The 12681-nt window shown below is 34.4% G+C and overlaps 1 protein-coding gene across 1 annotated transcript in view; it reads left to right on the top strand.

Moving 5' to 3' along the window:
- Positions 1–12681, top strand: part of LOC133205686 (serine-protein kinase ATM-like) — a 244053-nt gene that overhangs the window by 28125 nt on the left and 203247 nt on the right. The window contains exons 5-10 of the mRNA XM_061341539.1: positions 908–1073; positions 1236–1398; positions 6689–6793; positions 7367–7443; positions 7571–7631; positions 12278–12534. Coding sequence (XP_061197523.1) covers positions 908–1073; positions 1236–1398; positions 6689–6793; positions 7367–7443; positions 7571–7631; positions 12278–12534 — 829 coding nt within the window. The remainder of the gene's footprint in view (positions 1–907; positions 1074–1235; positions 1399–6688; positions 6794–7366; positions 7444–7570; positions 7632–12277; positions 12535–12681) is intronic.

The raw sequence follows: 12681 nt of genomic DNA, 5'->3' as shown, positions 1-12681 counted from the left end.
TAAACAATTGCTACTTCCAACTTCACAAAATGGACACAGCATGTTGTAAATATACTTTGAGACATTATTTACTAGATGATATTATAAGTTTATTTTTACATCGACGGATATTTAATGGAATTTATTTTGTAAGAAATATAGAATTAATATTTAATTCTTTATTGTTTATTTTTTTTCTCGGTAAAATAATTTAAAAAAAATACGAAAATGGCACAGATCTGATTTAAAATTGACGCAAATTTTACTGATTTGGGGGCATAAACTTGAGCCTTAGATAGGACGATTCGTTAAATAGGACGACCCCAGCAGTTCTGAGAAAAAAAGTATCGTCCTATCTTCCAAAAATTACGGTATTCAATTCTTATTATTTGACAGCGTCTATTTATATTATTTATATTCACTTACTCATGTACAACACTCCACCCCCACCTTCCATCTTTCAATCTGTCGTATCTTGACAGTCAATTTGTTTTACTAATATCAAAGATCAGTACCTATCATTGTGACTGCTAAAAGTATCGATATTGTACTTATAATGTATCTCATTTGCTTTGAGCTTAAAATTTCTTCTGTATAATAATGATCTATTTTCTTTCTGTATGAGAATACACTCATGTTGTCATGAACTCAGGGATTCTATTGCTATATCGTTTTTGCAGCAGTATGGTGTTTCAGATCGGAGAAAACAAAACTTCAAACACGTTTACATTTTCAGTGGTCCAAGCTTATGGACTTCAATATCACTGATTCCAACGTTTATTTTGGGGATACAAGTGAGGGATATTCCCTACATACGTGTTATAGTTTTCTTTTACAGACATTTATAGGCCTAATCAAATCTTTATTGTAAGTTGATATATGTCACTTTTAATAAATTATTCTATTCTTTAAATTGTTGCATTTTCAGAATTGATTACTATGTACTGTAAGTTGTTTGGGGACCCGGAGTGTGGATTGGATAAAATCTTGTTATCCAGGATCATCCGGTCATTGATTTCTGCTGCTATTTTGCGGTGTGAACTCCGACCTAAGAAATTCCTCTCATTCTTCACAGTGGTTTTCAAGGACATCAGGTAGTAGTTTCTTCCTTGTCATTTCCATCATCATCACCATCATCATCATTTGTTCATAAATTTCAAAATAATTTTTTGGAAATATTTCTCTTAGAAAATTAACATTTAAAGTATTTTCTTTTTTATATACCCAGTAAATTAAATCATTTTAATGTCTTTTAGAAAAGAAAAGAGAGTTGCTGTGGTAGAACATCTAATTAGTGCAGCCAACACCTTTGTATGCTCAATTGCACAGAATTCCAGGGCACAAGTGTGCAAATTTGGGGAAAGCATCTGTATCAACATGCTCTACCTATGGGAAAATAGGCCTTCAAATATATTAAAGGTATATACATGTAATTTACTTTTAATTTAAGTTTCTAACTGAAACCTTTTCAGAAATAATCGTATTTCTATCAGTGACACTTTCCCTAGAGAAATATAAAATTTTAGTCTGGTGTGCGGAGTGTGTACCGTATATACTCGCCTATAAGTCGGTTTTTTGGGAGTTAAAATTTGGTCCAAAACTCTATGTCCGACTTATAGGCGAGTCATAAAAAGATTAGTATTTTTCTGGAGAGCGAAATGTAGTATTTTATAAACATTTCCAATGATTTTCGCTGAACAATGTCTGGAAATAATATTATATCATTTATGTATTCTAAATTACACATAAACACAAGTATTTACATATTTTAATAATTTTATTTTTATCTTTAAGTGTGTATTATATATTTTTCTTATGATTTAAAATTAAATGTCGGCATCATTTCTAAAAATATTGATCAAAACCAGGTTAAAACATTACGCCATTGATTTGAAATTGTCAACTGATTCTGGCAAAAAGTTGTACCGACTTATAAGCGGGTCAATGGCAAATTCCTCCAAAATAACCTCAAAAAATGCAACCGACTTATAGGCGGACCGACTTATAGCCGAGTATATACGGTAAACTTTTTGATATCTCAAGAACCCTCTGTCCAAGTTTTATCAAATTTGTCATAACTGAGTTTCCTCTTTTCTAAAACCACGGGGCAGATTTCCACCAAACTTACACCATAAGGATGAGAATATATTTTAGATAAAAATTGTTCAAGGCTTCACCCTAGGGCAAAGGGTGAAGTCTAGAGGTCACTTCACTCAAAATATTTTTTTAAAACTTAGATATTTTGCCCATTTTGAGGACTAGAATCATCAAATCTTGTCAGTCGGTGCATTTTATGACCATAGATCATGTTTACCCAAAAAAGTCACAGTGATCTTTTATTTGACTTTTGCAGCTGTTCTTTTTGTATGCCTGTCTTAAGCCAGGATGTTTTATGGTATGGCATTCTTGCCCATCTATCTGTCCATCTGTCTTTCTGTCAGCTTTTTCTTGTCCAGCTCATGATCATAACTTAAATACTATGAGGCCTAGAATTGTCAAACTTTGTCACTGATACATCTTGAGTAGAAGGTGTGTCACATATTAAAAGTAGAGTACATCAGATTCAAGTTTGTTTAAATCCTTCGGGATGGGGTGGGGCCACAATGGGCGATCAAAGTTTTACATAGGAATACATAGCAAAAATCTTCCTGAAAAACAGCAAAGACATGATTATTCATATTTATAAGGGAGCATCCTCAGGTAGTGTGAATTCATGTTTGTTCAAAGCATGACCCCCATCTGCAGGTAGTAGATTCAAGTTTGTTCAAATAATGACCTTTAGGGGAAGGATGGGGCCACAATGGGCAATCAAGGTTTTACATAGGAATAAATAGGAAGAATCTTCAATAATTTTCTCCTCAAGAACAGCAAAGCCATGATAAGTCACATTTATTTAGAAGCATCCTCAGGTAGCGTATATTCAAATTTGTTCAAACTATGATCCTAGGGGGTAGGTTGGGAGCACAATGGATGATCAAAATTTTATGTAGGAATATATAAGTACAATGTTTAAAAAAAAATTGTCCTCAAAAACAGCAAAGCCATGATAAGTCATGTTTGAAAAGAAGCATTATAAAACACTTGCTGTGGCCTTCAACTCGACATTTAGATATATCGACGACGTATTGTCAATTAACAATGGCTATTTCCATTCTTATGTTGATATGATATATCCTGGTGAGCTTGAGATAAAAGATACCACAGAGTCTGACACATCTGTTTCATATTTGGATATTTTACTTGAAAAAGACGTTAATGGTAATCTAACAACCAAGCTTTATGATAAACTTGATGACTTTAACTTTTCAATCGTCAACTTCCCTTACTTATGCAGCAATATACCTTCATTACCTGCATATGGGGTATATATCTCTCAGTTGATTCGATACGCAAGAGCATGCTCTACGTATGTACAATTTCTAGAACGAGGTAAATTATTGACAAATAAGTTGATGAAACAAGAATTTCAGCTGTCTTGTTTAAAGTTTTCATTTCATAAGTTCTATGGAGGATACAATGACCTTGTCAGCAAATACAATTTATCATTGAGTCAAATGCTGACTGACGTTTTTCATACTAATTGTTAGGCCATTATTTACACACTGAATTGTCGATGGATTTTTCCGTTGTTTCCCGATCATGACAAGGAGCACACAGCGGGTGTGACCGGTCGGCAGGGGATGCTCACTCCTCCATGGCACCTGATCCCACCTCTGATGTTTGGAGGTCCGTGTTTGCTCTGCTCCTATTTTGTATTGTTTAATGGACTTTTGAGCTTGAATACTGTTCATTATCTCCATATATTTCATTCTCAGGTAGTGTAGATTCAAATTTGTTTAAATCATGAGTCCTTGGGTAGGATGGAATAAGTCCTGGGTTTCTTCTTTTTTTGCATAATGCCTGTTTCGGATTTGTTTTTTTTGAATGCTGTTTTTAGCTCTACTGGTCAGAGACCAGAAGAGCTTATGCGATAGTAAGGTGTCCGTCGTCCGTCCGTCTGTCTGTCTGTCTGTCTGTCTGTCTGTCTGTCTGTCTGTCCGTCTGTCTGTAAACAATTTTTCAAAACGCCACTCCTCCTACAGTTTTGGTCCGATTTCAATATAACTTGGCACACAAGTAGACTACACTAAGATACATAATTTAGTGCATCGGTTTTTGATTTCAATGGACGGTGTTGCCATGGTTACTAAAAATAGAAATTTCTGTGAAATTCCTTTAAAACGCTACTCCTCCTACAGTTTTAGTCCGATTTCAATATAACTTGGCACACAAGTACACTACACTAAGATACATAATTTAGTGCATCGGTTTTTGATTTCGATGGACAGTGTTGCCATGGTTACTAAAAATAGAAATTTCTGTGAAATTCCTTTAAAACGCTACTCCTCCTACAGTTTTGGTCCGATTTCAATATAACTTGGCACACAAGTAGACTACACTAAGATACATAATTTAGTGCATCGGTTTTTGATTTCGATGGACGGTGTTGCCATGGTCACTAAAAATAGAAATTTCTGTGAAATTCCTTTAAAACGCTACTCCTCCTACAGTTTTGGTCCGATTTCAATATAACTTGGCACACAAATAGACTACACTAAGATACATAATTTAGTGCATCGGTTTTTGATTTCGATGGACGGTGTTGCCATGGTTACTAAAAATAGAAATTTCTGTGAAATTCCTTTAAAACGCTACTCCTCCTACAGTTTTGGTCCGATTTCAATATAACTTGGCACACAAGTAGACTACACTAAGATACATAATTTAGTGCATCGGTTTTTGATTTCGATGGACGGTGTTGCCATGGTTACTAAAAATAGAAATTTCTGTGAAATTCCTTTAAAACGCTACTCCTCCTACAGTTTTGGTCCGATTTCAATATAACTTGGCACACAAGTAGACTACACTAAGATACATAATTTAGAGCATCGGTTTTTGATTACGATGGACGGTGTTGCCATGGTTACTAAAAATAGAAATTTCTGTGAAATTCCTTTAAAACGCTACTCCTCCTACAGTTTTGGTCCGATTTCAATATAACTTGGCACACAAGTACACTACACTAAGATGCATAATTTTTTGCATCGGTTTTTGAATTCAATGGACGGTGTTGCCATGGTTACTAAAAATAGAAATTTCTGTGAAATTCCTTTAAAACACTACTCCTGCTACAGTTTTAGTCTGCTTCTAATATAATTAGGCATACAAGAAGACTATACTAAGATACACAATTTATTGCATCGGTTTTTGAATTCGATGAACAGTGTTGCCATGGTTACTTAAAATAGAAATTTCTGTGAAATTCCTTTAAAACGTTACTCCTCCTACAATTTTGGTCTGATTTCAATCTAATTTGGCACACAGTTAGAATACACTACGATACATAATATGTATTTCTGTTTTTTTTATTTGGGTGAATGGTGTTGTCATGGTTACCGGTACTAAAAATAGAAATTTCCGTGAAATACTTTCAAAACGCTACTCCTCCTAGTTTTCATTTGATTTCAATATAACTTGTCACAAAAGTAGACTACATTAAGATACATAATTCTATTTATTGTTGCATGTTGCAATGTTTCAAATCCAAGTGCTACTTTTCTTTTGTTATACAGACAGACCAGTAGAGCTACAGTCTCATCAGAGACTTCTGGTTTGTATTTGTATGCTCCAATGCCTCAACTCCTTCAAAGAAACTTGGTTTATTTCAACCTAATACCTAAAATGCTCCATTATGTAATCATCAGACTAGAAATGAATAAAATCCAGGGAGTGAATGCTTTAGCTTGATAAAGAGGAAATAATCACTAGGAACAAAGCCAGAGGAGCATGGTGGGAGAAGGAGGAAGGAATGAATTTGAATGCTAAAATCTTTCTTAGTAATTTTGAGTTCACATTTGCAAAGAATTTAATGAATGTAGTGCAGATATTTATAATACACTAAGAGCTGCGAACGATAGTATTGTTCTGCCGCCTACCTCCAAGTCAAATTTCAAAAGTTATCATATTTGAATGATTTTTCATATTTATATAGATATTTATGTGAATTTTCATAAAACATATCTTATTTGGGAAAACAAAGAGAGATAACTCCTTAATTTTGGTAAAAATTGCGTTTTTCATTATAGAAATCAACGGAAAATGGAAAATATTTTTACACCCCCCCCCCCCCCCCATTTATATGTGAAACAAAAATTCCTTTTCATGGGTTTTATGAATTGTTATTTGACAAATTCATACCAAAGCTTTTGTTGTTTCATGGGGGAGGGGGGGGGGCATATATTTACAGACAAAAAACTGCAAAAATGGTCATTTTATTATCAATATTAAATGAGATTTCAAATAAAATAAGGTCTTTTATCAATCTTTTATGATGAATTTTACAGAGATTAAACATACAGAAAGTTTTAAGGGTCATTTTTCCATTATCATACTTTTTTGAAAATCAAGCAATTTTTAAAGCCTGATTTCAATGGATAAAATGTTCAACCCCCCTTTTGAAAAGGGTCATAAATAGGAGCAATTGAGTTTGAGTTTTTGACACTGGTATTAAAATTATTAATCAATCAATAATGAATTCTTCTTTGAATTCAATCAAGTTTTAATGGCCAAACTGCCATTTATATTGAATTAATGGGTGTAAAATGTAGGTGGGAATCGAGAGTAAGCGTGAGGGTTCTCAGTGCAGATATTTATAATACACTAATTACAGGAGGAAATCTTGGTGTTCCTAAGGACACAGGTGGCAGCTCACCACCCAGGTGGTGCCAGAAAAGATGAGTGTGGCTCCTTTGCTTATGACTGGGATGATTGGCAGGTCAGTCACAGAATATTTTTTATTTTGATTCCAGCAGAGGTAAAGCTTCTATTACATTCAGAGATCCAGATAAGGTGCATTATTTCAGAAAAATGCATTGTAGAAAATTCTATATAACAGGTATTTTCTGTGGATGGAAATTTTTGTGATTTGACTCCTTCAAGGTAGCAAAATAATTTCTGCAGTTGCAATAAGCCGCAATAATGCATTTACTGGATATGGCTACAAAATATCAAAGATTTGGTAGAACACTACAATAAAATTGTTATATTGTAACATTGTAATATTAAGCAGAGATAGCTTTATTGGCCTGTTTTTTGATGGGTCATATTATCATGTGTCTTCCTTGGCATCCATCAGGCTCTCTGTTAGTTGGCTCTCAGTTAGTTGACTTTCATGTTCGGGTCATAATTTTAAATCACCCGAGTTACTCAGGTACTTGTTACAGTTAAAACTATATAGACCTCCCTTACCCGCTTAGCCTACATTCTCTCCTCATTTACAGAAGAGATGGAAATTAATCAAAAACTGCCACTTAAAATTTCATGGGCTTAAAATTTGTTCTTTTTACAGAGCGTGTTGAGGAATCTATATGAACTCTTCGATACAGACATGAAGCAGCAGAACACTCGCAGCAGATTCTTTGTTAGGTGACTCATAGCATCATAATCATTTATATATAAATTGTATTAAATAAGTAAAATAGAATGCTGTATCATTTTGTGTTCTGGCAGTTTTAATGAGAATATAAATGAATTTTTTTTTAAATATTTGTAGTTCAAGGGAGACGAGTCTAGCTGAAAACTATATCGAACTTATTGTGGACATATTCAATCAGGCAAGTATGCATGTATGAAAATGAAATGCAGTTGTAGTATACTATTGCTTTCTTTGCCCTCGTATTGAAGATTCAGGGATATGTAGTTTTTGCCCATTTCTTTCTGTCTGTTTGTCCACAAAAACTTTGAAATTGCCCTTACATGTAGCTTATGATTGGTTGGAGGTATGGCTTTCATATTTCAGTTGTGTATTCCTTGTGACAAGATCTTTCTTTGGGTACCATCATATATGACCTTGGAGTTTGAACTATTTTTTCAAAATTTTACCAAACTTTAACCTTGGCCATAACTTTTGAACAATTGGTGCTACAGCTTTCATATTTCACATGCATAATCCTTGTGACAAGACCTTCGTTTGGATACCAACAATTTTGATCCCTTGACCTTAACCTAGGAAATTGGCCTGCTTTTGAAAAACTTTATCATTGGCCTTAACTTTTGAACGGTTGGTGCTAGGGCTTTCATACTTCACATATGTAATCCTTGTGTCAAGACCTTCCTATGGATACCAACAACTTTGACCTTTTGACCTTGATCTACTTTTGAAAAACTTTAACCTTGGCCATAACTTTTGAACAGTTGGTGCTAGGGCTGTCATACTTCAATATAATCCTTGTGACAAGACCTTTCTTTCGATACCAACAACTCTGACCATTTGACCTTGACCTAGGAGTTTGACTACTTTTGAAAAACTTTAACCTTGGCCAAAACTTTTGAACGGTTGGTACTAGGGCTTTCATATTTTGTATTCCTTGTGACAAGACCTTCTCTTGGATACTAACAATTGTAATCCATTGACATTGACCTTGGAGTTTGACCTACTTTTCAAAAACTTTTGAACGATTGGTGCTACAGCTTTCATATTTCACATGTGTATTTTTTGTGAGAAGGCCTTTCCTTGGGCACCATTAATTTTGACCATTTGACCTTGACCTTGATGTATGACTTACTTTTGAAAAACTTTAACCTTTTCCATGTCTATTCAATGGTTGCTGCTTGGGCTTTCATATTTCACAGGTATATTCCTAGAGACAAGACCTTACTTTGGGTACCAACATATTTGATTTGCATTTGAGAAAGTTTAACCTCTGCTAGAAGTTGCCATTCAGGGGCATTAGTGTTTCACAAACAGAACTTGTTAAAGAGGAAGTTCCAAAAGTTACCCCCCTTTAGTTGTTCATGAGGAGAGGAAATTTTTAACCTATGAACTATTTAATCTTTGATTTTCAAAAAAATTATGTTAGCCTAGCTGTTAAATTTCAGTAACTTATTTTTATTTAATAAAAGAAAAAAATCAAATCAATATTTATAACAGAGACAAGTAATCTGAATATTATGTAGCCAATTGTAACGGAAAAAGCAATGTAAAATAAAGATTTTCAGATTAAAAAAAATGCTGTGCAACAAAATGGTATGATTACGAATTCAATTTACATTTGAAATTAAAGAAATTGAAGGGATAATCTTCCTTTTCTTCTTTTTATGGAATGGAGAGGGTTTAATGCAAATGAGAAAATAATCAAGGAAAGGATAATGTATTCATAAAGAAACTACAATCAAAGCTCCGATTCTCATTTTTAGCTCTACTGGTCAGAGACCAGAAGAGCATATGCGATAGTAAGGTGTCTGTCGTCCGTCTGTCTGTAAACAATTTTTCAAAACGCTACTCCTCCTACAGTTTTGGTCTGATTTCAATATAACTTGGCACACAAGTAGACTACACTAAGATACATAACTTAGTGCATTGGTTTTTGATTTCGATGAACGGTGTTGCCATGGTTACTAAAAATAGAAATTTCTGTGAAATTCCTTTAAAAGGCTACTCCTCCTACAGTTTTGGTCTGATTTCAATAAAACTTGGCACACAAGTAGACTACACTACACTAAGATACATAATTTAGTGCAGCGATTTTTGATTTCGATGAACGGTGTTGCCATGGTTACTAAAAATAGAAATTTCTGTGAAATTCCTTTAAAAGGCTACTCCTCCTTCAGTTTTGGTCTGATTTCAATATAACTTGGCGCACAAGTAGACTACATTAAGTTACATTCTATTTATTGCTGCGTGTTGCAAAGTTTCAAATCCAAGTGCTACTTTTCCTTTGTTATATGTACAGACCAGTAGAGCTACAGTCTCATCAGAGACTTCTGGTTCTTTTATTACATCAGTATCACATCGCTCGTCATTTTGATGCTTAATAGTATTTAAAATTTGACACCATGTTAAACGTTTTATTGAAATCATATATATGGTACCAATTTTTGATGCACCAGATGCGCATTTCGACAACTTATGTCTCTTCAGTGATGCTCTTGCCGAAACGTTGGAAATCCAAAAAATTTAAATAACAAAACTTTGAAGAGCTGAAAAAGGGGGTTCAAAAGACTGTAGCCAAATACATGGAAGGATCAGAGCTATGCACGAGGGAGATAATCCTTAATTTTGAAGTCACAGAAAGTTATTTCCCCCACTGTGCTAACATCTTTAAATACAGTGAAGCCTTATTAATCCGAATGCCAATAATTCAGATGCTTCACTTTCCAGACAAATTTTCTGGGGAACAGAATTAACATTTATATCTACCCATTATAAAAGGCTGTTTCAGTAATCCTTCATTAGTCCGAACAATTTGCTTGGGAACACAAGCATCCAAATTAATGAGGTTCCATTGTATCTGTTGTTCATGAATGATTATAATTCTTGGTTACCAAGAATAGTTTTACGTCTTAAACCTGAACTTCATGTTAATGTTGGGAAACTGAGAAGACATTTCTCTTTGAACCATCACAGCTCTTGACTTCAAACAAGGTTAATGCATCAGATTAACCTCTACTGGTCACTACAATTATCGTTAAATCCACAGATTTCCAGAAATTTGTTGCCAACATCAATCTTAACATTTAGTTATCTGAGCTTGTGAAACCAATTTACATGACCTGTTAACTGCTAAACAGGGTGCATGCAGTGTCAAAAGATTTATATCTTTGAAAACATAATTATTACTGTGGAATGATCTTTGGCAAGCAAAATTTTACTTGTCCCCACCTAGTTTGTGGGGTTATAATTTTGTGGGTTACTCGTTTATATGGTAGATTCAATGAATCAATATGTTTACAAAATAAACATTCATGAGGATGTAAATTCTTGGGTTATGGTGACCCACAAAATTCACAAACATTGGTCCCCCACGAACAATGATGATTCCACAGTTTGTTGAAACATGAAAAATTATTTTGGACTATTGCTTATGAGTCAAAGGGGGTTCAGCTAATTTGAGTATATACTGAGTAGGCAACACTTCCAGTGTGGAATGCAGTACTTGAAGAATATGTTTTGTTTACAGACAAATCTTGTTTTCATTTTGTTAGACATGATGGTTTTGAAAGTTTTTGTAGCAGGGAAATATCAAATTTTATCATTGACACAAATACCACAGGATTTGTAATGACACTGTACCATATGGTCATTTGAACAAAGTCTTAGTGGCTGGGTTTAAGATGTAAAATTCTTGTTCATTTCAGAATTTTGTTTTGGAGTAAAATTTTGTTTGAGGGTATTAATAACTTTCAAAAGAAGTGTGATATGTCATGACCGAAGGGTCACCTCACCGTTGACCTAAGATGAAGGTTGTTTACTAGATAGGTTAAGGTCAGAGGATTGTATGTGTTACATTCTGAGACATATTAGAATTCGAGGAGAAGCAGAAGAACATACTTGGAATGATTATTTTTATGTGCCCGGATCAATAGATCGAGGGTGCATATTGTTTTTGTCCTGTCTGTCTGTCTGTCTTTTAGTCTGTCTGTCTGTTGTCAACTTTAACCTTCGCCATAACTTTTGAACCATGAGAGAAAGAGACTTCATATTTGGTATGCTTACTCCACTAATTAAGCTGTTTCAAATGACACCAAGGTCAATGACTTTGTGACCTTGACTGTGACCTATATGCTAAAAATAGCTTTTTTGAACTTTCACCATAACTTTTGAACCATAGGAGATAGAGACTTCATATTTGGAATGCGTACTCCACTAATTAAGTTCTTTCAAATGGCACTAAGGTCAATGACTTTGTAACCTTGACTGTGACCTATATGCTAAAAATAGCCTTTTTGAACCTTCACCATTACTTTTGAACCATAAGAGATAGAGACTTCATATTTGATATGCATACTCCACTAATTAAGTTCTTTCAAATGACATCAAGGTCAATGACCTTGTGACCTTGACTGTGACCTATATGCTAAAAATAGCTTTTTTGAACTTTGTTGCCGCCAGGTGCATAGTGTTTCACAAACACATCTTGTTTACTTAGAAGTCTGTCATGATTCTTGGCTTTGGTTGTTTAGACACTGTCAGGGTTACATGGCTGAGTTTAAATGTTGTATGGGCCATAAATTTATAATGTTAAGATATGGGAAGGATATACTGTCAAAGCAGACACGAAGGTTGCTCACAACCAGGGGAGGTGTAATGTTTTATCAAGTGAATTACTACATAGTACTATATTAACTGATTTTCATCCATAGAAAAAATTCTGTCATTTTCAAATATGCATAGTAACATTTTTTTCTGTTGATATTAATTATATGTTCCATGGAATGCACAAAATACTATTGAATGTACATAGTATTTATTTTTGAAAAGCTTTTCCTGGAGAATGTGAACTCTATAGATGTCACACAGATCTCTACCCAGCAAGGTCCAGGAACTAAAAAGAGGCGCTTAAACTCAGGGTGGTGCTACATGTTGGACTTCTTGTCAGACAGAGAACAACACAGCCAGACAATTCCCTGGATTCAACTGATCACTCGGTTTCTACAAAAGTATCCCCAAAATTTTCCAAAGATGCAGGTTCTCCCATATTTGGAGGCAATTGCAGCCCAGTTAGGAAATTTTAAAAAGTTTGTAGATATGATTTTGAGTTAAATTAATTGTTGTAATTGAATGTTGAAAATGTAATTCAGAGGTTTGAATATGTTCTGTTCTATAAAGCATGTCTCATTGTCTGGGATTTAGGCCTCAGAGTGGACAGTAATTATGTCCCTTGA

Source organism: Saccostrea echinata, unplaced genomic scaffold (assembly GCF_033153115.1).
Source record: "Saccostrea echinata isolate AGI-Se365-2 ecotype Australia unplaced genomic scaffold, CSIRO_AGI_Sech_v1 ptg000054l, whole genome shotgun sequence".
NCBI lineage: Eukaryota > Metazoa > Mollusca > Bivalvia > Ostreida > Ostreidae > Saccostrea > Saccostrea echinata.
Note: the sequence above shows the minus strand (reverse complement) of the source record. Positions and strands in the feature narration are given on the sequence as shown.